The sequence below is a fragment of the Lasiosphaeria miniovina genome (genome assembly GCF_030549165.1).
Source record: "Lasiosphaeria miniovina strain SMH2392-1A chromosome Unknown B0T26scaffold_4, whole genome shotgun sequence".
NCBI lineage: Eukaryota > Fungi > Ascomycota > Sordariomycetes > Sordariales > Lasiosphaeriaceae > Lasiosphaeria > Lasiosphaeria miniovina.
The window spans coordinates 4157194-4181369 of NW_026848223.1; the positions used below are offsets into that span (position 1 = coordinate 4157194).

Here is a 24176-nt window from a genome sequence, read left to right on the forward strand (position 1 = left end):
AATATGATCACGGGCTTCAAACGAACGCCCTCAGCAGTGCCGCATTCGATAACTGAAACCCAGGTTGTTGCATCAGAGCTTTTCACGTAGGTTCGGTTCGTCAGGGAGCTTCCTATGACCTTTCCGGCCCGGGTCTCGAGCTCCTGCATGCCGTGCTCATCCATGTTAGCGATGTTGGCCGGGATGACCTTTTTATCCTTGATTTGGAAGGCCAGGCGCTTGAAGAAAGCTTCATAAGCTTCACGAGTAGATCCGCAGACTCGAGAGGATTCCAACAAGGTTGAATTCTTCATCTTTACCGCCGGGTTGCGGCGTAGGAAGCGGTCCACATATCGCTCCCCAATGGTCTTTTTCGTGCCGGCCTCATTGAGTATAGCTTGAGCGAATCTCTGCACCTGACGACGGCTAGGAGCCCTGCCTGCAGCCTCCTCATTGAGGCACCAGTCGGCTAGGAAGCTTTCCTGCGCATTGGAGAGGTTTCTTTCGGCTTGTTTACTTTGTGCTCGATTTTCTGCCCCGTGGATGCGTTTGCAGAGGGTAGAAGGAGGGATCCCGAAGTCATGCGCGGCCTGCTTCTGCGATGCGCCCTGTTCAACTGCAAGTATTGCAGATTGAATTAGCTGCTCTCGACGGTTCGACATGATGTATTTTGAAGCTATTCGAGCCTGAATTGATGAAGTTGTGTTGTGTTGAAGTTGAAGGGCGGGAAATTAGATGACAGGGGCAGAGATTTCGTTGTGGGGCGATTTCTTTGTTGGGTCGCCACGTCTAATCCATACCTTCCAATGCCCGGGCACTCGGTCACGGGACCCTTCCACTCGTGTAGGCCTTACAACACGACCTTCAGCCACTGCAGAGGCTGCAGGGCCACGTGAAGCTCGTGATGTTGTACCGCCCCGGCTAACACGCTACGTGCCTTGGTGTTGAAGAGCTTATGGCCGGCCGGTGGGTTCGAGAGTGGTGATGGCGGCAGCGCATTTTCATCAGGCGCATCGCTGAGATGGCCAAAGTCGCTCAGATCGCTTAGATCTTCAAAAGCGGCCTTTTTTACCACTAGTTAGTACTGCGCGACGAAGAAATGAAGCCATACCGATGCATCGACTGATGCGGTGCTGAAGTGTTTTTTAGTGCTTGTGGAAGGTCGGTTGTAGTGGAAAGGTAAGGTTCGGTTGCGTTATGGTAAAAAGTGGTAAATTACTACGCGGCAGAATCTTGGACGTACTGGAGGGCGGGGTAGGTTTCTAGGGTTAGGGTTATATGTGGCAGACTACAGTGCACGACAACGATTTTACAGTTATAAAAACGTTATCATAATTATATCCGAATTTAGCCACCGTCTGTAACTGAACGGCTAATTAGGCTCTGTGAATACGCTCCACAATCTCGTATTACCTGAGGGGCGTTCCTCACATACCAAGACACGCTCCGTGACACCAAGATCTTGTCAAACAGTAGATGAGACTAGGAATTTGCATAATCTCCGCGATGACATCCAGCGCTTTCACAATGGAATCACCAACCCGGCCTCTCCCTGCCGGACCCCATGCTTTCATACCTACCACCCCCGCGCAAGCCAAACTCCGACGACGCATCAGCCAACGGCGCAACTACAGGCGAAGCCTGACCTCGTGACTCCTCCCCGGCTAGCCCACCACCACCGGCACCGGCACCACCACCGGCACCGGCACCAACACTCAGCCTCGACACGGCACGCACCCCCTGCAGCGGCAGCTGCAGCGACGCCTTAGGATACCGCAGCGCAGTCGGCGACACGAAGCCCCCAGCAGCAGCAACACCGTTATAAGCCTCGGACGGCGCCGTCCACAGCGACGAGACGCTCTCATTCTCCGACACAGCGACCGACTGCATCGACTCGCCGCCCGCCCCAACGCCCGCACCAGCAACCGAGGCCTCAGACCGCCGGGTGAAGAACGACGCCGGCAGGAGCATATTCCCCCTGCGCCCGCTTTCAGGCCTATTGTTGTGACCGCTGCTGCGGGAGAACATGGCGGCCACGAACGAGCCCGACGCCGACAGCGGCGGCGGGCGCTGGAAGATGGATCTGCTGTTGCTGTTGCTGTTGCAGTTGTGCGCGCCCGCCGTGGGCCGCCGGCCGCCGCGCGCCTCGAGCAGCAGCGGGTCGTCGATCTGTTCTTCGAGCACGCTGTCGGGCCGGTGGCGGCTGCTGCGCCGGCTCCACACGAAGAGCAGCGCTGCGACGATGAACACGGTGCCGACTGGATGCGGAGATGGGTTAGATTCGGATCGTGGGGTTGTTGAGGGGGAGGGGGAGGGGGAGGGGGACTCACAGATGGAGGCGATCACGATGCCTGCTGTTTGGTCAGAAGAGAGCGGATTGCTGTTCGGCGTAGTGCTTGGGACTGGGGCCAGGGCTTCTGCGGGGTTTGTGCTGGAGCGTCCTGGATCTGCGTCGAAGTGTTAGTATGCGTGACCCTGGCTGTCGTCAGCACTTTGAGGCGGCACCTGTAGATGTGGCTGTCCTTGGCGTAGAGGGCAGAAGCCCAACTCCGCCGTAGGTGGTTGTCGTCGTCGGGGCCGAGTATGTTGAGGCGTGGTCTGGGGTTTCGGTTGGTAATGTCGGACTTGGAGGTGAGTTAGAGGTGGGGGTAGTTGCTGGAGCTGTTGGCACGGAGGGGGAAGTTGGTGATGAGACGGGAGCTGGCAGTTCGGAATCCGTGCTCGTGCTCGTTACGGTCTTGGTCCAGACTGTCACCGGCCTCCCGATAAACGGCGGCTTCCCCGGCGGGACGCCAAAGACCGGAGGAGGGGGAACTGGACCTTGGCGGATGTGAATTGCCTCTTTGTTCTCTGCCAGCTCTTCCCTCCGGAACACCGCCCTCGGGGGATTCACCATGTTTTCTCGGCCAGGAACAAAACCCAGCTTGCTCCGTCGCGTCTGCATCGTGCTAGGTGTCAGGCCGTAACTGACAAAGGGCTAGCCTCTTTTCGTTTGCGGGCCTCACCAGAGCCTTTATTGCAAGCAGATTGCCAGCAGATTGCCGCGGATTGCCAGCAGAGTTGCATCCGCGCTGTCGGGACCGACCACCGCTTTGTGTGGCCCAGCCCCCTGTCATAAGCCGCTTTGGGGGCGGGGGAGGGAGAGGTTTAGCGGCACAGATTCGAGATGCTGTGTGCTCTGGTCTCGTCCGTCCCGTCCTGCCGCCCTATGGCTAGCCTGGGAGAGATGCGGGTGTGGGGAAGAGTGCCGAGCCGGTGGTGGGCGTGTGCTACCTGGCCATTCCCAGCCGTCTGCTTGTCCAATGAGGCGGCGCGGCAAACACGTCGACTTGTTTCAGGCGGTCCGAGCTATCTGCACCGCATTGCTTTCGAAACCGCCACACGAGCAAAGCGCTCGCCGGCAGAGGCTGGCGGTGCCGAGCAGTTTGCCACTGAAGTGGCATGGCTGTGAAAAACCTATGCAAGTCGGAGAAATAATTCCTTGTACATGATGACGCATGAATCTGTGTGGCATGGAGCCAGCTCGCTCCCTCGTAGCGGTCATGGCCATTTCTCATTCTTCCTGCTCTGTTACCCCAGTCCACGGAGCTCGCCGTGTCGGTAACTGTCGATAATCAATATTGCCCTCAAGTGAGGTCGAGATTGCTCCTCTCCTAGCCTTAATTGACCGATCAGCGATGAGCTGCTCCATGAGGCTCGTATCCTTCTTTGAAATTTCACAGACGTCGTAGCCTGCATATTGGAGCTCAGCGGCCCAGCCTTCAAGGACTCCCGACTTCGAGGCGTGTAGTGTTGGTGTCAATCCGTAGGAATCGACCATGCTGGGTTTGGCGCCGTGGGCAAGAAGAGAGCGGAGGCAGTTGCGTAAAAGGCGTCGGCTTCGCTGGCCTGATTCACTCTGAAGTATTAGTGTCAAGACAATCTCGCCGTTTGTATTCACCGCATTGACGTCGGCACCACAGAATACCAGCATATCAAGTCCCCATGGATTCAATATCGCGTGCGCGGCTTCCAGATGAAGATGCGTCGTTCCTAACTTCTCCAGTCTAGGAAATGGGCGGTCGGGGCACCGGACGTCCTGTTGGATTAAATAGGAGCACCATCGTCTAATATACTCGCGGCCGTTCTCCACAGTCGCTTCCAAAACCTCAATTTCACGGGAGGATGATTCATGAAACCTTGGTGAGACTAAAAAAAGGCCCGGATTATCATCGAAAGCGTCAGAGTTATCATGGGCCGTATTAGTGAAAATTCGACTGAAATGCATAGAATCTTGCATCAAAAATTGGCTGCGGTTATGTTCCATTGTTGCGGCTAAGGAAACCTGCTGAATGGCCCTTAAGTGAAAGATGTCTAGAGGCCGCCAGCCATCACTAAATAGTTAACCAATGGCGCACGGCGCGGGTCATAACATGTCAGCAAGGAGACCAATATGCAGCGGCAAACAAGAACTGGCGCTTCTGGCTCGACTTACCTCTGGGATGCTGCCAAATCTGCGCCCTCGCTGATCAAGTAGCTGCAGATCTCAGAGTTTGCAACCATGGCGGCGTGCTAAGATATAAAGGTGAGTAGCTAACTCGCTAGCCTTCAATCAAGTAATCAAGTGCTCAAGGTACGTAAATGATGAAAATGGGAGATCTCACATGGAGTGGGGTCCATCCTTCATCGTTTTGATCAAACGGGGAAGCAAGCCCGTGTGTGAAGAGGTATTTAAGGTGATCCAAATCCCACGTTTCTATACTTTTAAACACGAGAGAATCATTAGGGATGACCGAGAACCATCTCAAGCCGGGCTGGATATTGTTGAAACCCCTGTGGCTCGCCTCCAGCTTGAGAGACGTTTCCACGCGACGAGAGGGAGCCACGCAGCGGGGCGGAAGGTGACCTTGATGACTGTTTTTCGCTTCCCAATGCGTCCAGAAGCGTTATCCCGCGGTTGTTTAGTCGTGGTGATGGTCACGTCTAGAAAACCCATGCCTCCTAGAAACTTGCGAGAAAATCTAGCGGTTTGCTTGGTTTGCTTGGTTGGTCTTATCGATCCAGTGTTTGGACCAAAGTCGACTAGTTCCATTGAATGGCGCTCATGACTCTGAGGTTCAGCGTCTTGGGTACTTGCGCTCGTACCCGCACCTCGCCCTGATTCCTCGGACAATAGGAAGTCCCTTCCAATTTGGTCAGAGATCTTCTGCGCAAATTGGGCCAGCGGGCCATCTGTCACTGGCCGGTCAGGTAGGAGGCTGCCGCCAAGGGACAGCAACACATTCTGCATCTCTGCCCGGACGATTGCGGCAAGGGCTTCGCTGTCTATTGCGGCGTCTGACGTCTCGATATTCGAGATCCTCTCTAGGAGTCGGCTGTTTAAAGACTGAAGGGCCCTAATACGGCAGATTGACGCCTGGACCTTGGCTTGCATGGCTTCCAACGCGCCCATCATTTCCATGTCTCGCTCTTTGCCTTGTTCAAACTGTTGCTCGAGGTCCTCGACACGGCCGCTCAACACGCTTTGGAAGGCGTCTTGGCGATCACAGAGGAGTTGAGCTTGGCCTTCAAAGGAGTCCCTAAGTGACGCTCCGTGGTTGTCTAGTCTGTCCAGAATCGTGTTCTGGTCCTGGGTGAAGCCGTCAACAAAGCTCTGCAGGCTTTGGGACAGCTTCTGTTCGAGGGACGCGGCTTGCTGCCGTTGGCCCACGCCGTCCAACGTTCATCATTCAGTCAGCATTCAATGTTCCTAGTCAGGTGCTGTTATGTATTGAAGCCCCTCGTGAGTGACGGATCGCTTACAGGCTCGCAACTTGGAGTTGTAGTTGCAGCGACGTCTTCTGGCTCTCAAGGAGTATGAATGCCTCGTGAAACTTCTTGGATGCCAGGACCCATTTTACTCGACGGGCCAGAGAAAGACTGGGAACAGTGCCAGTGCCGGCTGCAGTGCTGGAGCCGGAGGCAGTGTAAGGTGTGGTCGTCAGCAGCTTTCGAACGGCATGCAGGCGCTCTACCAAGTTCCGGACGCCATCTGTCAAGGCCGCTGGTAGGTCCGGGTGGGCGGCAGGCGCCGGTGCGTGTTGGGCAATGTACACCCGGACAATCTCCATGGCCCGGCGGATGTCGCCGATGAGGGCGGCAAAGTCTTGCGTGTCTCGTCGTGCGTCTTTTACCGCCCAGACAAACGAGTAGGCCTCTCGCGCGCGAGACCGAGCCCAAAGTCGACCAGCTGTAGCACGCTCGCTGCGCTTCCCACGACAGCGAGCGCCTCGGCCATGTTGGTTCGACACTTTTGCGACGAGGTTGTAGTAGTCCTAGGTTGAGGTAGTCGAGATGAAGCAATGGTGATAGTTCGAGGCTATGGTGATGGTTCGAGGCGATGGTGATGGTTCGAGGACAGCAACGGCGATTGCAGACAGCCACAGAGCCTTGTGCTCCCCATTTTATTTCCAAGCAATTCCATGCCATGCACACAGCCCAGTGCTGCCTGAAATCACGTGAGTGTGGCGCTCAGCTGCATCGAAGTGTCGACGATCGTGACATGACTCCATTTTCCCGCTCGTGAACTATTATTGAGTAGCAACCGCGAAACAAAACAAACAAGCAGCCCCTTGACGCCCCCCAACCACACCAGAACATGCGCCTCCTCGACACGGGCACCCTAGAACTCAAGGCGTTCCTCGGAGATGTCCCGCCGTATGCCATTCTGTCGCACACGTGGGAGGATGATGAGGCTACTTTCCAGGGCATGATGGGCCCCCGAGAACATGTCAGCCAGTTGAAGGGGTTTGCCAAGCTGGTGAACAGCGCCAAGCTGGCGCAGCAGCAGGGATTTGGCTACATCTGGATCGACACGTGCTGTATCGACAAGACCAGCAGCGCTGATCTTTCTGAGGCCATCAACTCCATGTTCCAGTGGCACCGGAGCGCGGAGGTCTGGTATGCTTATCTCGCAGACGTGGACAATCTCGACGATTTAGTCCAGGACCGGTCGCGTTTCGGGGAGAGCAAGTGGTTCACCAGGGGCTGGACACTCCAGGAGCTTGTCGCCCCGACCAATGTCATCTTCCTCTCGCGCGGCCGGGTCACCCTCGGCACCAGAGCAGAGCTCGCCGACCACATTGCAAGAAGAACAGGAATACCAAGACAGATTCTCGAGGGAAACGCGACGGTTGGCTCCATGTCGGTCGCGTCGAAGATGGCGTGGGCCTCGGGGCGTGTCACAACGAGGCCCGAAGACTTGGCCTACTGCTTGCTAGGCCTCTTTGACGTCCACATGCCTCTGCTCTACGGGGAGGGCGAGGAGAAGGCCTTCATGCGGCTGCAGGCCGAGATCCTGAAAATCTCAGAAGACGAGACCATTCTAGCCTGGCGCGCCGAGAAGCACGAGGCCGCTTCAAAGCCGTACTGGGGGTTGCTGGCCACGTCACCGAGGCCCTTCCGGGGCTCCCACGACGTCGTCCGGCCGCAGTTCAAAGCCCGCATCGGCTTTCGAGTTGACCAGCCGCGGGCTCCGCATCTCCATTCGTCTAGCTCCCTTCCCAGGCGATAGGTCGCAGTCCGTGTTCCTAGCCATTCTCCAGTGCCGCAACCGTCACGAAGGGCTAGGCTGCATTCTCGCCGTCCTCCTCCAGCGGGCCTCGGTCCTCGAGGAGCAGTACGCCCGAATCTGTCCCGACCTCCTGCTAGAGATCCGGGACAACCGCCTCTCGGTCCCCTGCGGCAGCCTGACCGCCGCTCACAGGAAATACGTCGCAGCGACCCTGTACAACGACAACCTCAATCTGAACAACCCGAAGCAAAATGCGTGGATCGGCGTCGAAGCGGACTACATGAACACGGGCGACCAGTTGATCTTCGTCAGGCCGGTCCCGCGGGCCTCGGAGCCCATCGCCGGCATGTTCGTCCACCCGTCCGTCCGCCGCCAAGTGTCGCCCGAGGGTTGGCTGGAGCTGGTGGGCTTCGGCGCTACCTAGCCCCGGTCTGATAGCCAGGGCCTGCCGTCGCAGGAGGCCTATATGGTCGTCTTCGATGAGATCGACGAGGACGATGACCCGCGAGCCGCGAGCCTGGACGCGACAAAACTAGAACGCCGCATCGTCCTGGGCTACTTTCTCGTCAACTTCCACTACAGAGCCATGGGCGCGATCCTAGAGACGCGCGACATAGCCAGCTTCGTCGTCGTCAGCCTCGAGCCGCTGCCCCAGAACCCCTTCGGGACCGCCCCGGCATACACGCGGCCATGGTTCTCGCCAGCGGGACTGACCTCGACGACGTCCGCAAGAGATTCAACGACCCAGAAATCTTGCCGAACGTCTCTCAGACCCTAGACCTTCCAGAAGGCCTCTGCTTGACTGTCGAGTTTAGCTTTGGCTCGCATCTCTCGAGTATCTTCCACAAGATGGAGCTGGTCATCAAGAATTACTCCCGAGTATAATAGTTAGGAGTGCTAGCGATTCACGGAAAGGCCCGTGGTGAGCTGCTTGTTTAGGGATATTACCCCCTTTGGGCTCTGTGTAAATAACCCCCTTTTCCTCGGCCACTTATCCCCTCGTCAATGACGACTTTTGTGGCCCGCCATGGATACCGACAGCGTCCAAAATCACAGTAACGGGAAAGATCGCGTGATAGCCCCCGCATCCTGCTGCCGTATGGACGACGACAAATAGTTCTAAATTATACTCAGGGTTAACACACATGGCTCCCACTACCTAGGAGGGTACTACCGTGTCGCTTGGTGATTTCCTACTCGATCGAAATCAGCATTCCCAACAGATCCGCACCAGGAAAGCAACAGGCCTCATATGATGTATATCGTGTGCAGTTGTGTCTTCTCATCGTACCCTGGCAGGAGGTCCCGATGCGGATCTTCTCGAAGCAAAAGGGATGCCTTATGCTGGTGCGCGGGGAGGGGCTTGCAGATGCCTATGCGACGAAACTGTCTCATAGCGCGGTCGTGCTCTTCCAAGATTAAGCAGCATTGTATGACATTTCTTGTTTCATAGACAAGCCACGGCACGTAGTAGAACGTTTTAGCCTGGAATGACGCCACTTGAGCATCTTCCACTGTGTGGTCCAACTCCGCCTCGAAGGCTTTGTTTTCAACCATAGAGGTGATAGTATTGGGCGGCGGCGGGCTGCGGGAACTGCCGGAGGGGAGTAGGTACCATGATCCACCATACGTGAACATGGACATGGACTTGAGCTGTCCTGTGACTTTGATCTGCACCGTCGGCCCTGAGACGGGGCCGAAGACGTCTTGTTGAAATGGTTGGTCCCGCTGCGCAGGTCCGGTGGCTGAATTGCTGGCTGAAGGCATGTGAACGGGTTGGACTTGTACCAGGGGCTTTCCGCTGGTGAGATGGGTCGCGGGTTCGATGAGCCCATTGACTGACGTCCAGGAAAATGACGGCGCATAATACGGGTAAGACGTGTCAGCAGGCAGAGGACGAGTGGTCGACCAGGCTAACTCCTTCTCCAGATGCCTGCGCCACAGGCCGGCCACATACTGATCCTTGTTGATAGTCTTCAAGTATCTCGCCACGCCAGATATGGCAACAAGTCGGTCGCTCTCGTACGACAGCTGGCAGGCACTGTACTTTAGCACGAGGCCGAACCACAGTATGTAGTGGAGGCCTTCGCCTGCGAAACCTGTGACCGGGGCGTCATTGTCGTTGGCATAGGCCCATAGATTGTCGTTCAAGGGATTTAGCCGCTTCCTCGCGACTACCATGGCAACCTTGCCCATTTTGTCAGCGTCGATGTTCGGCCATCCGCGTGGAAGATTCTCGCTGGCGACCGCCTGGCAGCATTCCCAGAAGACCTCCCTCCGGTCGAAATGCAAAATGCGAGGAGACAATAGCTGCTCCTGCAGAACCCAGCCTCTTTGCGAAAGAGGCGACATATCAATGCGCTCCCAGTTGTGGTAGGGGACATGGAGGAAGCTGCCGCTAGTGGTTTTGCCGTCGCCCCGATCGATTTTCAGGTCCAGCTGTAGTCTCTCCGACCAAGCAATGTCTCTTTCAAAGAAAAGACCCTCCTTTCCGGAGCCCACGCTCGCTGCTATGTTGACGAAGCTGTTCAGATAAACCTTGTCCATTTGCGTAGACTCTATGGCCCAGTCGCGGCCATCATCTCCATCCTAGACTATGCACAGCGAGTCGATCCACATGTACCGAAGCTGAAGGCGTCGTGTGACGGCAATTGCGTTTTGGAATGTCCTCGAGAGCGTTGAAATAGAAACCCCAGATCGATATGTGGGCATGGTAGCGACTGTCAACCGCGCAGTTTGCATCGTATCCCACCGGTGGCTGAGTGTGGTGTACCGTTCTCCCGGTGACACTTCACCCCTTTCCACCACTCTGAACATATCAGAGATGGCAGGTTGCTGGTCTTGAGCCCCAAGATCAATCAGGCGCGTTGGATACCAGCCTGCATCACTCCGACCAGCACATTCCTTGTGATCGGACTCGCATTTTCCTATCCAGGATTGTACATTGTTCCAGGTATATATTGAGGACGAATTCGTTCCTTGGAGAGGAGCAACGTATCCATCTCCCTCCTCTGGCTTCCAATTAGCACACTCGGTAATTAACACGGACTCGAATCCCCGTGACAGGCGCCCCAATCGGTGAGAACCTAAATTTACCAGAAGGTACAAAGACAAGAGTGCGAAGGTGGCGACCGAGGAAATATCGCGGGTCTGGACGCTCCTGCCCATCGGGGACCGGGACATATTCTGCGTCGCTTTGGGACCAGAAGGCCATGTACAGGCACCCCACGCTGTTCATGGTGAATCTGACGGTGGTTGCGCATCGGATTGAATGAGTTGATAGGTCCTGATCCCATTTTGCACCAAGCTGCCGTAGCAATGCCCGGTGGTCCGGTGCTAATGTGTCAAACCTCCGCCAACAAACGGGGCAGCCCTGGTCCGCCGCTGCCAGGAAGCTTTGCCATGTCCGGTGATGGTCATAATTCTTGTCGACAAAAACCGTCTGGCGAATAAAAATGGCTTCGCATGGCCCGCAAAATGACATGTTTGCAATGCTGATTGACGTTGAAGTCACTCCGCTCACGGGAAGCCCGTACGGAGTCAAAAATTTCAATTCCCTTGTTGGATTTGCTTTGGGCGGTTGGGCCACGTTCTAGGCAGCAATCTCGATTCGCGAGGTTTGATGTTGCAAAGAGGACCATCCCTGCATCGGCACGCCCCATTGCCCGGGTATCCTCTACGTATTCCGTACCATCCAGTCATCAGTCATCTGACCTTTTGACGCTAACATATCGTGCATAAACACTATCTTTGGACCTATGCCAATCAACGTAGAATTGTTTTTAAATTGCTAGGAACTGTTAGGTCCCCTTTAGCCTCCAGCACCGACCACTGAAACGTTGCGGTCTCGGTTTTGTTGAGCATTCAGCTTGCCTGGTCACCGTGTTAACATGTGTTATAAGCAACAGGAGCCTATTGCGCTGAAACGGGCTCCTAGGAGAAACATGGGCACTTTGCATGCCCTTGTTAATCTTGCCGGGCATCTCCGAGACCCTAGAGTTTCCGGAAGGGCTCTATTTAACGGTTGAGTTTAGCTTTAGCTTGCGTCTCTTAAGCATATTCTACAAAATGGAGCCGGTCATTAGGAATTAACGGCGAGTAAAGTAGTTTGGGCGGAAATGGATTTGAGCTGGACCATCAGCCTGGTTGGACCTATGGGAAGAGACATAATTTTGTATGTTTAGGCGACCGCATGTTGACATCGGCCCCGTATTGCAGCAGCAGACTTACGAGGTTCGGGAGAGAGTGGTGGGCGGCAAAGTGCAGAGGCGGTCCGCAGATTGTTTCAATCTTTTGCTTCAGCCCCGGATCGAATCCTCTGTTTTGGATAGTGGCAAGGCGAATAATCTCGTTCCCAAGGTCGGCTGCGCACAGTTTGTCGTGATGTGCATATTGTGGTAGTCAAAAGCAAGCTCAAGGCTATGATGGACAAACTCAATATCACGGATTCAGTCGACTGGCTCTGTATACGTGTCATCATGCCAAGCTCCAGAGGTTGGGGGATCTTGGCCGGAGCCGGGCCATCCGACGTCGATTTCGATTTCTTCCCTTGACACTTTGCTGTTGCTCTTGGCGTTGAACATCGAGTACTTAACTTCGGGTGGACCTGATTGAAATTCAGTCCTAAATCCTGCCGTCAGGGAGCTGCAAAGCTTGAAGTAATAACGAAGTGATGTGGGTCTAAAGTTGAAGGGGTAGATGGTGTGGAGAGCTTTGTATCCGGCCTTCTTTGTTTCCTTTGCCAATGTCGACATTGAACATCAAGTAGTCCGTTACAGATGGCCTCGATGCGTTTCCGTATTGGCTGGGCTTGGGTTCTGGGTGGCTGTGGGCCATGTTCAAAGGCGTACTGAAACTCGTCGACGGTGAGAGGCCGAAACGCCACCGCAGTAATTCAGCTGAACGGAGCCACCGTAGGCGAGCTTGCGAGCCGGAGGTGGCGTAGAGAGGCTGTCTCTTCTACTTTACTGTGAAGGTGCCGAAAGTTTCTCGCCCGAGGATTGGCCAGTTTTCGTCCGTGTCGAAATGGACTCGAGGGACTGGTCGATCGGATGAACCTCGGACAGGTTAAGCCGTGAAATGCCGCTTTGCTGTGTCGTGGGTGTGTGTCAGGAAGGAGCAATTTCCCAATTAGTAGATATAACGCGTAAGCTGTATGAAAGAAAGCGCCGCAAACTCCAAGCGCCGCAAGCCAAGAGCGCCGCAGGCACCAGGGGTCCTAGGGGGCTTGCCCCCTAAAAATCTAACAATTACACCATGAATATCGAAACATCGAATTATCATGAGAATTTGTTCTGGTATTGAGGGGCTAGAATAGCTGTAAATCCGTTATCCCGAAGTTCAGCTGGGTAGAGCCCTTACTTCGGAAGTTTTATAATATCGCTTGGGCTGCCGACGTGGAAGACCCTCGCCGCGAGTGTTACAATCTGGAATACCGAGAGTCCTGTCACGGCCGGCTTGGAATGAGGGCGGAACTCCTCTATTGGGCGCTATAGACGAAGATTCTAAACTAAAGGGAAAAGGGAAAAGAGGCTCAAAAGCCTCCCCTCGCGAGATTCTTCCAGGGCGTTTCAAGGTGGGGCTCTAGCCGAGCTTCCATTGGTCAGTCGGGTGGATCCCTCTGGCTGGTCGGGTGGATCCACCCGGCTGGCGTCTGATTAGTCAGAGCGTCTGGGAGGCCTTGAGGACCAGGCCCTCACAAGTTCTACGGAGCTAGACCCGGTTATTACAAACCACTCGACTGTTAGGGTCGTCTGTCTGTAAGGGAGCACGGGCTCCACAGAATGCTGGGGTTGGTAATTATGAAGATAGAACAAAGGGCAAGCTCCTATCGCACGGGTAATACAGTCAAATCGGAATGCCACTCAAAGTGTATGAGTGCAGTGAATGTGTATTGCTTGCTTGAAGAACCAAGCAAGAACTATCTAAGACCGTGGCTACGGTCGTCGTATATATCTATCTAAGGAGGACCAATCAGAGTTCCTGACTCACATGCTCAGTCGTGCTCAGTCCTAGACGCACTGATCCCTACTGAGCTCCCCGCTCAGTGCGCTCAGTGGGTCTCCGGCACTGAGCCTACTGAGCTCCCCGCTTAGTGCGCTCAGTGGCTCTCGGCAATGGCCCCACTGAGCACTCCCTCATTGGATGCACCTTCGAGCGAGAGCCCCCCACCTTAAATGCTGTTCCAGCCAATCCACAGAAGGCGGGCAACGCCCTCTGCACCTTTGAACCAGGATCGTAACATCTTACTCTTAATTAGTTCAGTATTAAATAATAAACTATATATATTAATAGCTAAGGAACTAACTCCTAGAGACTATTATTACAAACCACTCGACTGTCAGGGTCGTTTGTCTGTAAGGGAGCACGGGCTCCACAGGATGTTGGGTTGGTAATTATGAAGATAGAACAAAGGGCAAGTATTACAAACCACTCGACTGTCCGGGTCGTCTGTCTGTAAGGGAGCACGGGCTCCACAGAATGCTGGGGTTGGTAATTATAAAGATAGAACAAAGGGCAAGCTCCTATCGCACGGGTAATACAGTCAAATCGGAATGCCACTCAAAGTGTATGAGTGCAGTGAATGTGTATTGCTTGCTTGAAGAACCAAGCAAGAACTACCTAAGACCGGTGCCACGGTCATCGTATATATCTATCTAAGCTGGGCCAATTGGAGCGTTGCTCTGTTGCTCTCTGACAGAGCTACAGAGCGTTGCTCTGTTGCTCTCCGACAGAGCTATAGAGCAGCCAACCAAACCGTTGCTCTGTTGCTCCCCGACAGAGCTACAGAGCAGCCAACCAGACTGTTGCTCTGTACTCCACCGTGCAGAGCAAATGCGGGCCCTTCTGCTCTGTTCTCCACCGAACAGAGCAACTGTGGGTCCAAGCCCCTCCTTTAACGTGACTAGCCGAGGCGGGTCCAGCCACCCCTGCCCTGCTTCCCAACCAGTACGAACAGGGATTCGTGACAACTATTCCTCTAGCTTCCTATATAGTGCTATAAGTAACCAACTAGAGTCTTTCTTTTAGATGCTCTACGGGTCCCGAGCGCTCTACTCATAGAGCGTACAGATCACTACTGCTCTGTGGCTCTTGGCAACTAATCGCTCAGAGCACTTCCGAATTGGCTGTACCAATCTAGTAAGCGGTCCTCACCTTTCTGGTTATACCTGCCAATCTGCAGAGGACCTTTCTGTTTATACCTGCCAATTTGCAGAGGCTCTAGCGCCGCCATCTGCACGCCTGAACCAGGATCGTAACAGTATAGCCCATTCTCGGCAAACTCCTAGGGGGACCTAACGTATTGATTACATACTAGCCAGTCCTTGTGGGCCTGGACTTCGCCAGACTTACTACCGAGGTAGTCCGAGCTGACGTAGTCCTTGAATTCCTACCATACAACTCGTTCGAAGTCTCCGTCGTAGAGCTGCTTCTGGTAGGCTCGCCACTGCTGCTGTGTTTCCGGTTCCATCCAGGTACTGGCCCACTGGACCTGGAGCCACTGAGGTCGATATTGGCGTGTGGCATTTCCTTGCTCCACGGCTTGGAGCCAGTCCTCCCCATCCTGGAAAGAGGCGTCGATCTTCAGCTTGCTGACCGCATAAGCGGGGGGGGGCGTGGTCTCTTGGCCGAGGCGGGCCTCCTTGATGTCCGAGGTTGGCTAAGGTAATGCTGAGGTTACCGAGGCCCGTGGAAAAGGTAGTCGTGGCCTGCATCATCAAGGTTTGAAACGGCTGGGGGTCCATGCCAGAAAAGGTTGCCGGGGGTTCCAGTAATGGCTAGCCTTCCCTGGTCGGGGATTCTTCTCCCTGCCGATCCAGAGTCTGGCTGTCAGGGTCCTCGAAGTCTTCGAGTGCTGTTCCCCGGGATGGACCGGCTTGGGGGGTGTCCCTTCCCTTTCCGCGGTTGTTGCCTCCCATGGTGGTCGGCTCGATCTTACCGTGTGGTGTGGAGGTTGAAGAACTGTAAGAGAAGGCAGGTACGCCGGATCAAGGTGGTCACAATGAAGGTAACAAGAAGTGAGAGCAATGACTAGTATTAGGGTAAGACTTCAACCTAGCCCTCGCAAAGGAAGGGATGAGGGCCACTGTTTATATACATGCTCAGGGGCTCAGTCCTGCGTGTGCTTGTGAAAGCTGGTGGGGTTGTGGCGCCGTAGTGCGGCTTAGTGGCTGGTGCCAACGGCAGTGGCCTCGCCAGTTGGTGCTCTTTCCTTGCATATAGACTCGGACATATATTTAGCTGTGGAAGTATTTGGGGCGTTGTTCATGTTGTTATTGCTTTGGTGTCTTTTCTTGATACACCGATGCACCCTTGCCTACCTAACTAGAGTGCTGATGTGTCGGCAGGTGCCGTCCGATAAAGTTGGTAAGGCACCACCTAAAATACGTACAATGGAAACTGTAATTTACGTTCCTTCATTCTTCACGAAGTCAAAAGAAATAAAAAAGCTTGCCCGAGCCCCACCCCCCAAAAAAATAAGTAAACAGTGATTCTTCAGCTTTTGTCTCGCACCATTTTCGCCACGAAACCGTTAGCTTTTGTCTCACACTATTTTCGCTACAACACCCAACAACAGACGTCCCTCTGCCGTATGCGACCATGTTAAGTGTTGCCGCAAGCGCGGCCGCGGGCCCGTCCCGTATCCCGCCTGTCAAAAGGCGCCGCATGACGGAGACAACGGCTTCACCCATATATGGCCCACTAGCGGACGACCGACTACAACGCAACTTGGGAGAAGTGCTCCTCACCGAACAGAACTATGGTGAGTTTTCCCCACGAATCAATACATGGTATTACTACCTAGTGTTCTAGGACCATTGGGGCTAACACAGCCCAGAGTTCCGTCAGAAGTGGAAGACAATGTTTGAGATTGCAATCACCAAGAAGTCGAGCATGCCAATCCATCAGGCCAAGTATTTGGCCGAGCATGAAGATGTCAGCGGCCAGGGTCAGACCATCGCGCGAATGAAGAAGATCACACACCTACGAAACACAGTCCCGGAGTTCGTCGCCTACGACCAAGTGTACTTTGATTACACGAGAAGCTACTGGTTGGTCGAGATGTTCTCTTTGCGATCCAAACTCGGTCGCCCGGTCGACATCCCGCTCTTCGTTGGCCAGTGTCCAGTCCACGTCAGGGAGGCACCAGGAATCCTTCCCCTTTCCAACCCCTATATATACGTCCACGACCTCGACGTTCACCTCGACAGCCGAGCCGTTGCAAGCGATCTGACATGTCAGACCATTGCAGAGGCGTTCCCTTGTTCGATTGGAATGCGAGTCCTTGTCTATGGCGCCGTCGAGATCCTGTACCGAAACGACAAGGCAAGGCGCAAGGATATGCGCAACATCAAGTCGTGGCCCCGCGACATTGGGATCGACCACGCCTACACCCTCAAGGTCGTTGAGGTTGAGTTGACGGCATCCCAGACGGCCTTCCCCTTCTCACATGCCGGCTTTGGCCACCCAGGACCCCGAGGCGCAGTCCAGCCCAGCGTGCCTGTCGCTTCGGAAATGTCGAATCTGAATCCGAAGGGTTGCGCTGGGCTCCGCATCCGTCGCGAGGGCGACACGCATGACAGCTGGACCACAGTCACGCACCCGTGGCTACAAGGGGCGGCACCATTCAGCATGGGCAAGCTGGAACGCAGCGTCCGGATGTTTGGCGCCAACATAGCCACGGTGGCGAAACGGACCAAGGGCTGGCTCAACAAGGACAGAGAAAGATCGGCCAAGAGTCGCGGCCAGCAGCAAGTTATACTAGGGACCGACATATACGTCGCGGGTGAGAAAACGAAGGTTCGTGACCGCTACTTTCATCGTCAACCCTGGTACTAACAGCGAGCAACTAGATCGGCACCATTAGCGCATGTTATGACAACCCCCTTAGCTTGGAGGTCGGGCTTCTCTTTCCCCTCGGCATTGAACACGACCTGAGCCTCATCACCGCGTCCGAGGGCGCGCTGCTGTCCCCCATGACGCAGATCCCCAAACACGCCCGCATCGCCAAGACGTTCATAACGCCGAATGAGATTTTGAACGCAGAGTCGCCATAAGCGTTCCAGGCGTACTGGCGGTTCAGCAACGACAACCGCGATTGGCGAGGAGGCCATTTTGTGATAGGTGCCGCCCGCAACGCCGTGGTGGCCGGGACGGAGTACTGGTGGGAGCAGCGCCACCTGAAGATCAAGCGCGCCATCATTTGGCGGACCTTAATCGACGACTGGTCCCTGCAAGGCGGCTCTGGCGGTGTCGTGTGTCTAGGAAATCCGGCTGCAGAAACCTGCCGAGCGGCCGCGTTTCAGAATTACCAGAGCGAATCGATGTTAACCAATACGTTTTGGAAACAAGACGTCCGTCGGAAGCTGAAGGGCTTTCACCCGCAGTGCTCGTTCAAGGCTGGGTTCATTCTGCCGGAGGATGTCCAGAACGCAACCATTGTGTTCGACGAGGACGTGGTGCCGCAGGAGCGGCGTTCGGTGTCGGGCCCGAGTGGTCCCGTTCATCCTGACGGGCCAGTGAAGCCAGTGGTGGCTCGGAAGAAGGAGAACCGCACAGATAATTGATGTTGGGAACGTCCGGGAGGAGGGTCGTCCGGGAGGAGGGTGCGAAAGGAGTTGGGTTGACTGGCGGCGTTACGCAGTTACCGACGTGTCACAAGTGGAAAGGAGGCCTAGAAGGAAGGAGAGTGAGAAGAAAAGATTGCACGGTTGATACCTTGGTATGCTTGGAGAGGGGGTCTGGCCTGGCAATGACTCCCCGCCATGTGGCATTCCATCGCAGTCAGAATAAGGTCCGGGCTCGCCCAGTCCCTGGTTACCCATCATACCTCTTCTCAGCTAATACCAAAAAGACTGTGTACTCCCTTGCCCTGTAATAGCACACAAAACAAATAATGCCGTAGCGAGGAAAGCACTTTCCCGGCGCCCCCGGGGGTGCCATCTAGCAAGACGAGAAAGCAAGCAAGTAACTGTAAATATTCCAAATCACCACCGTTAACGCGTCTTTCCCCTGTGTGTGTGACGCCGCGGTGTGGAGTGGAGCGGTCGATCGGCACCCCCCGTATCTGTAGGGAAGGCGAGTGATACAACACAGCAACTAGGTAGGTTGCTCTCGGGCCCTGGCAGCGAGGAGGTGCGGTACGTACGTCGTCACGCGTTGTGCGCTACTTGCTCTTTCTTATTTCGCACCAAGGAATATGTGGCATTCGCCGTGAACACAAACTTCGGGAGTAGGTAGCTGGGTACCTGGTTAGTGCCGCTCCTAGAGACATGTGATAGCATGCCCGATTTGTGTCGAGACCCGTCGAGCTGAAAGGGGTAGCAATGCCTCTAGGCGGTGTGTCGTGCGTCCAAGGTCCAGTCAAGCTTTAGCCACCTGTTATGACCACAAACAATTTCGAAAGAGCACAGTGAAGCTTCTTGTAGAAAGCATCTTCATGTCATCTTTCCTGTCATCCACATCCAGATGGTCCAGGATCTGACGGTAGAGGCTGGCAATAGGCAGACATACTATATGGTTGGCCTCGATAGGTAGCGCAGTGTATCCTGGAAGACTGGGTGAGGTCTTGGTGACAACCTGTTGAGGACATTCGTACATAACTCTGAGCCGATTGTCGGTGGTAATATCAGGCTGTTGGGCTGTAGAGCTAGATGTTTGATATTCTCCAAGACAGAACGTCCCGGAATCAGCATGCATCCGACGGAGGCGGAACCGACCCAGCACTGCCCGAAAAAAACCCCGGGGAGCCGGCAGATCCCAACACCAATGCTACCCAAGACCAAAGCGCTGCAGGTAGTGGTTCCGAGAGCCCGCCAAGGGACGGTCCCTGCCCGGAACCTGTCCCGCACGAGAACAGGGACCCCCTATCTTTACCGGAACGCACCCGCCGATAGAATTTCGGGTCATTGTTTACCTTGCAGAACGCCTGCTTGCTCTTTCTAGTCCTTGCAGTCGTTCTGTCACTTACTGTCATAGACCAGGACCAGAAGATCGCCCAGTATAAACGAAACGACCAGAGTGAACTTCGGCGCCGTATGGCCGTCGAAGACTTTAATGAAATATGTGTACCCTTTTGCAAGGGGTATAATGGTATGGGCGAAGTCGTCAACTTTTTTCAACGGGCTTTTAGCTGAGCCTCTGAGTTGCAAGGGATCCTATTCTGTTGGGGCACAAAGTCTTTGACACACTAACTCTGCTTTCCTTTGGTTCGGGTTCCTAATCAGAAGGAAACGCATGGTCAGTCTTGTACGTGTAGAATCAATTATTGCTTACACAGCCTAGCATTTCCAGGTATACGCTGCCAGATCAACCCATATCTAAAATTTAATAAAATAAATTTATAATTAAATTATATCTTTCAGTCAGCATGCACTGCTCCAGGACAACTTTTTGGACTCGTTTTCATTCTGTTGGAATGACAAGGTCATTCGTTCCATAGTCACTGCAGTAACCGATGCGAATGAGGTGGTTGTGGTGGTTGTATTCTGGTCTGCTCTATCTCTAAGGTCACGAACTACGGGGACAGGATGCGCGTTGGAATTGGCGATGCAGGAGGCTACGTGAGGGGTGGTGCGCCTCGCGCACGTGCCGCATAGCGGCCCGCGTGGTGGTCAGCCACTGAGGCTGTGCAGCCTGTTGACCAATCACGTGCGACTGCATCCTCTGATTGACTGGTAGTTCCCACAATTCCATTCAAAAAGGAATCTCAGTGCTCAAGATAAATCTCTGAAAGAACAATCGTGGAAAATGCACACTTTCACATCGTTCCTAAATGTTCGGGAAATTCACAATTCCTAAGCATCCGTACAGTTTAAATTGAGGGTTCAACCCCTTCAGCCAAGTATTTCAAAAACTTTTAAACCTAAGAACTAGCCTCCCCTTCAAAAATCATAGCGAAAATACGAAACCAGCCCAGTACTAAGCCCCGGCACCCAACTGCACACCCACAGCATAGCACGGAACCACCACGCAAACGTCTCACTCCCCGGCATCTCCCAGATCCTCACAACCGCCGTAGCGCGCAGCGCAGGGTGCGCAGCCGCCAAATCCTCCGGATCATCCATCGCAAACCGCATGACGGCCCCCGTACGACTAATAGGGCGGTTGAGGGCCTGCATCCTCAAAAACCACGACCCAGGGACGTCAAACACGAGCTGGCCGGTGGGAAACCGGCCGGCGATGCGCTGCACCAGACGCCGCGCGTCGGCCGGCGCCAGGTACGGTAGCAGGCCCTCCATGACGACGAGCGTCGGGCGGTCGGCCGGCACGGCGTCGAGCCACGCGTCGTCGGTCACGCTGGCCTCGACGAGCGCGTACTCTGCTTCTCCCTTTCCAGTGACGTCGGGCGCGGGCATCAGCTGTCGGCGCAGCGCCGCGACGGCGGGCACGTCGACGTCGAGCCAGCGCACGGCTTTCAAATCGCTGCTGCCGGCCCAGAGCGGAGCTAGCCGCAGGGCGCGGCTGTCGAGGCCGCAACCGAGGTGCAGGACGGTGGCGGCGGGGTGGGCGGCGAGGAAGGCGCCGGCCCAGGCGTCGAGCAGGCGCGCGCGCAGGAGCACCGTAGCGAAGAAGCCGGCGTTGAGCGGGGTGCGCCGCCCGAAGCCGTAGTCCAGCTTGCCCAGCACGTCGGCCGCCCACGTGTCGTGCAGCACCGAGTCAGGCCTGTGCGCGTCTTCGGCTCGCGCCGTCAGCACGACCAGCATCGTCTCAGACACGCCGCTGAGATTAGGCTTAGTTTTAGTCAGGGCGACGCCGCCGCTGCCATCGGCTGGTTTGGTGATCGTGGGGGGCGACATGTTCTGGGTGGGTAACGGTATTGTAGTGGTTTGATTTGAGGGGCTCGATGAAGCAAGGGGATTGTGGGTTGACAGACTGAAATGAAGCTGGTTGGGTGATTTTTTTTTTTTCGAATGACGTATTTGTGAGTGAATCCCCTGTTCAATTGCGGCGGGCAGCCACCTGTCCGTCCGATTTCCTGGCGAGGCTGAACTGCATGAGCTGCATGAACCCCGATCCCGACTCATTGGCCAGAGCTGTTGGTATCTGGCCTGATTGGGGGGATACGCCCGGACAAAGTATCAACCTCCCTCTCAGTAGATGAGAAATGGTTTGTTCATAAGAGACCGGTGATGTTCAAGCTGATACCTGGGGCATATCGAGAAATTCATGATTGCGATCCCACGACAGCTCGATTGAGGTTCACACCTCATGCAGCTCGGCCCATCTTATATCGTGCCACAGTAGTAGTAGTCATCATGTGATGGTTAACAGCTCACATGAGCTTTGTGTCTTTGTTTTTTCCATTATTCTTCTGAGCTCATTTTATTTGCTTATTTCCACTCGACTTGTAGGCACTGTTGTACTATTGAGCGGGAATGTTGGCATGTACATCCCAGCTGCAATAAGGTGATTTGTAACTGTAACTCAATGCTTGAACCCAACAGCGAAGTTGGTGAGCGGTGGAACAGTTGACTTCATTTACACGGCGCAGCGGCAGCCTCACGATAGGCTTGGCAATGGATGTATTCTTGTCGAGATGGCAATCCAAACCTGTTAGGCTTCAGAAAAGGGGCGGGAGACACTCCTAACCCCCTCACGGCTTGTCGGTGCCGCCGCCGGGACCCCCACCCTGGAAGTTCATGCTGTACCCGCCCGTCTTCTCGTCCTTGTTCATCTGGAAACTGTCGGTACTCAAGCCAAAAGGCCGGAGGATCCCGTTGCCCAGCTCCTTCAGCTTCCCCCACATCTCGGCAGTCTCTTGATCCTGGGCGGCTTTGGCCCGGGGCGGCAGCACCCGGAGCTGAGATTGGACAATCTTCTTGTCCACGGCGCTCAAGTCAGGCATGGCGGCCAGGCGCTTGTAGTCGGAAATGGCGCCTTCCAGGTTTGACCATCCACCCAGCTCGCTCTTTGCCCGCGCCCGCCGCATCAGCGCCTTGGACCTTATCCTCGCAACGTCGTCCTGGCGCTTCCGGCGAGCAGCTTCGGCTGGGTCTTCGTCGGGCTTCACTATGGCTGGGCCAGCCTTGGCAGCGCCCGCGCTGATTATCTCGGCCTCGACGTCGTTGCTGTCAGCCTCCGCTTTGGCCTGTTCGGCACTCTTCTCCTTTTCCTCCCGTTCTAGGCGGTCGAGAGAGTCTAAAGCCGCGGTGGCGTTGTCGGCGGCTTCCTTCCACTCGTCCAACTTCAGGTGGCAGGCGGCAAGGTTGGACTGGAGCACGGCCTGCTCGTATTCTAGATAGGTAGGGCAAGCCGCTATGGCCTCGACGTACTTGTTGATGGCCGCATCAACGCTGCCCGACTTAAAGAGCGTGTTTGCCTCGACCTTGAGCGTGTTGGACTCGGCTACCATGTCCTGCAGCCATACCGAGACTAGCAGTTAGCGACGATTAACTTGTCAGGCAGCGGTAGACCACCCGGTAGTAGGTAAACGGGGCCGCTACAGCGGGAATTGGAGGGTAGGGTAGTCTTGCCGCTTCCTCTTTAGGCGAGAATCTGGAGGTTTGCTCCTCATCCCCAGCTTCCTTGTCCTTGTCCACTAAACCCGCTTTGTTGCGGCCCGAAACCCCAGTCGTCGGGGGGCCCTCGCTATTGGTCACCATGTTTCAGCGACGGCAGTGTTTGACTCTTCAATTCCAAATGTCGTCGGAACAGGGCAGATAAAGATTTGCGCCGGGGCAATCAACGCTCGCGGGTGGAGTCGGCTTTGAAGCTAGACCGGCGTCATGCGAAGGTGCGGATGTGTTAGGTTAAGCCGTTGGACAGACCGCGAGGTAATTGCACAGGAGAGGTTGCAGCGAAGCTCGTCGTTGTTTTCACATGCATGTCTAGGTACCCAACGCTGGTTGGTTGACGTGACGTCCACTGCCCGTGGCACAGGAAACGAACCCGTGAAACCCCACCTCCCCGCTGATAATGCAACTTGGGCCCCTCTGCTGCCCCTCAACCCCTCATCTCCAACGTTATCAGCGGTGGCTTTGTTAACAAGGCCGCGCGCTAGCGCATCCGCCCGCCCCCGCTGTCCAATTTGGCCGGCAGCTCGGTTAGGCCTTACGTCAAGGGCGACCGGCGGAAGCGGCCCATCTGAACTGCTGCGACCCGCCAATCTGGCTGCAACCCGAGACTGCGTCTAGTGGACTTTTCGTCGCTGGTGCCTCGAGACTTTGGATGGATGCTTATCTCCCAGTCTCCCGCCGTTGGTAGCTTCCTCGGCTGACGAAAGACCTAGACCGAGTCGCCAGGATAAAAGGCCCGACAAGTCCCGCCGTCCTGCTTTCATTTCATCGTATTGCGTGCGAGCCACCCGGCCTCGGAAAATGTCGCGAACCTGAACCTGGAAAGAGCGCTTCGGGTATCTGCTGGGAGGGCTGCCGTGTGTCATCCTTACATGGATTGGCGGCTACAAGGGTCCCCGCCCCGCTTCGCTGAGAGCTTCTCCAACTTTAATATTTTTTTCCAGGTTGTTTGCCTTTTCCATCTGGGGCCGATTCTGTGCCACCCCTCCTTCCCAGTCCTCCCATCGCGAACATACATCAGTCGGCCCTCTAACGCGCTTAGTCTACTCCAGACAGTTTAAGATTAACCCAACCTTGACAAGCAAGCTATTTGGTGCCTGGATCCAGTCGCCCTCCCTACAAGCACCCGACTTCCTCCGCCAACTTCC

At 55.2% G+C, this 24176-nt stretch overlaps 9 protein-coding genes across 9 annotated transcripts; 2 read left to right on the top strand and 7 right to left on the bottom strand.

Annotated features, from left to right (window-relative positions):
• Nucleotides 1–1319: 1319 nt before the first annotated feature.
• B0T26DRAFT_309871 (uncharacterized protein) lies at nt 1320–3034 on the bottom strand. The gene is made up of 3 exons (XM_060434305.1): nt 2485–3034; nt 2310–2426; nt 1320–2237 (listed from the first exon to the last, which is right to left on the bottom strand). The coding sequence occupies exons 1-3, from the start codon at nt 2921–2923 to the stop codon at nt 1513–1515; spliced, it is 1281 nt and encodes a 426-aa protein (XP_060296778.1). The 5' UTR covers nt 2924–3034; the 3' UTR covers nt 1320–1512.
• Nucleotides 3035–3481: 447 nt separating this feature from the next.
• B0T26DRAFT_309894 (uncharacterized protein) lies at nt 3482–4592 on the bottom strand. Its single transcript, XM_060434306.1, has 2 exons — nt 4454–4592; nt 3482–4352 (listed from the first exon to the last, which is right to left on the bottom strand). The coding sequence occupies exons 1-2, from the start codon at nt 4519–4521 to the stop codon at nt 3533–3535; spliced, it is 888 nt and encodes a 295-aa protein (XP_060296779.1). The 5' UTR covers nt 4522–4592; the 3' UTR covers nt 3482–3532.
• A 170-nt stretch (nt 4593–4762) lies between these two features.
• On the bottom strand, nt 4763–6235 carry B0T26DRAFT_676216 (uncharacterized protein; the record flags this gene model as incomplete). Its single annotated transcript, XM_060439949.1, has 4 exons — nt 4763–4941; nt 5104–5653; nt 5772–6103; nt 6145–6235. 4 exons carry the CDS (start codon nt 6233–6235, stop codon nt 4763–4765), a joined length of 1152 nt encoding a protein of 383 aa, XP_060296780.1.
• A 509-nt stretch (nt 6236–6744) lies between these two features.
• B0T26DRAFT_711523 (uncharacterized protein) lies at nt 6745–7856 on the top strand. The gene has a single exon (XM_060442045.1). The coding sequence runs from the start codon at nt 6866–6868 to the stop codon at nt 7508–7510; it is 645 nt and encodes a 214-aa protein (XP_060296781.1). The 5' UTR covers nt 6745–6865; the 3' UTR covers nt 7511–7856.
• A 1203-nt stretch (nt 7857–9059) lies between these two features.
• Nucleotides 9060–10057, bottom strand: B0T26DRAFT_676218 (uncharacterized protein; the record flags this gene model as incomplete). The annotated part of the gene is made up of 2 exons (XM_060439950.1): nt 9060–9104; nt 9176–10057. The coding sequence occupies 2 exons, from the start codon at nt 10055–10057 to the stop codon at nt 9060–9062; spliced, it is 927 nt and encodes a 308-aa protein (XP_060296782.1).
• A 1264-nt stretch (nt 10058–11321) lies between these two features.
• B0T26DRAFT_802952 (uncharacterized protein) lies at nt 11322–12491 on the bottom strand (the record flags this gene model as incomplete). Its single annotated transcript, XM_060447073.1, has 5 exons — nt 12270–12491; nt 11981–12154; nt 11741–11828; nt 11463–11523; nt 11322–11383 (listed from the first exon to the last, which is right to left on the bottom strand). Exons 1-5 carry the CDS (start codon nt 12344–12346, stop codon nt 11322–11324), a joined length of 462 nt encoding a protein of 153 aa, XP_060296783.1. The 5' UTR covers nt 12347–12491.
• A 3620-nt stretch (nt 12492–16111) lies between these two features.
• B0T26DRAFT_676220 (uncharacterized protein) lies at nt 16112–18078 on the top strand (the record flags this gene model as incomplete). Its single annotated transcript, XM_060439951.1, has 4 exons — nt 16112–16274; nt 16350–17311; nt 17365–17558; nt 17595–18078. 4 exons carry the CDS (start codon nt 16112–16114, stop codon nt 18076–18078), a joined length of 1803 nt encoding a protein of 600 aa, XP_060296784.1.
• Nucleotides 18079–20394: 2316 nt separating this feature from the next.
• Nucleotides 20395–21309, bottom strand: B0T26DRAFT_751978 (O-methyltransferase domain-containing protein; the record flags this gene model as incomplete). Its single annotated transcript, XM_060445460.1, has 1 exon — nt 20395–21309. One exon carries the CDS (start codon nt 21307–21309, stop codon nt 20395–20397), a length of 915 nt encoding a protein of 304 aa, XP_060296785.1.
• Nucleotides 21310–21821: 512 nt separating this feature from the next.
• B0T26DRAFT_309939 (uncharacterized protein) lies at nt 21822–23343 on the bottom strand. The gene is made up of 2 exons (XM_060434307.1): nt 22987–23343; nt 21822–22868 (listed from the first exon to the last, which is right to left on the bottom strand). Exons 1-2 carry the CDS (start codon nt 23113–23115, stop codon nt 22107–22109), a joined length of 891 nt encoding a protein of 296 aa, XP_060296786.1. The 5' UTR covers nt 23116–23343; the 3' UTR covers nt 21822–22106.
• Between the last annotated feature and the right edge of the window lie 833 nt (nt 23344–24176).

Excerpts from the sequence above, each read along its gene's own strand:
- B0T26DRAFT_309894 (XM_060434306.1), bottom strand. The coding sequence starts at position 4,521 with ATGGTTGCAAACTCTGAGATCTGCAGCTACTTGATCAGCGAGGGCGCA. Across the intron at positions 4,353-4,453 it reads GATTTGGCAGCATCCCAGAG|TGATGGCTGGCGGCCTCTAG; the intron begins GTAAGTCGAGCC and ends TTAACTATTTAG.
- B0T26DRAFT_309871 (XM_060434305.1), bottom strand. The coding sequence starts at position 2,923 with ATGCAGACGCGACGGAGCAAGCTGGGTTTTGTTCCTGGCCGAGAAAAC. Across the intron at positions 2,427-2,484 it reads AAGGACAGCCACATCTACAG|ATCCAGGACGCTCCAGCACA; the intron begins GTGCCGCCTCAA and ends ACTTCGACGCAG. Across the intron at positions 2,238-2,309 it reads CATCGTGATCGCCTCCATCT|TCGGCACCGTGTTCATCGTC; the intron begins GTGAGTCCCCCT and ends CTCCGCATCCAG.
- B0T26DRAFT_309939 (XM_060434307.1), bottom strand. The coding sequence starts at position 23,115 with ATGGTGACCAATAGCGAGGGCCCCCCGACGACTGGGGTTTCGGGCCGC. Across the intron at positions 22,869-22,986 it reads TCTCGCCTAAAGAGGAAGCG|GACATGGTAGCCGAGTCCAA; the intron begins GCAAGACTACCC and ends GTATGGCTGCAG.
- B0T26DRAFT_711523 (XM_060442045.1), top strand. The coding sequence starts at position 6,866 with ATGTTCCAGTGGCACCGGAGCGCGGAGGTCTGGTATGCTTATCTCGCA.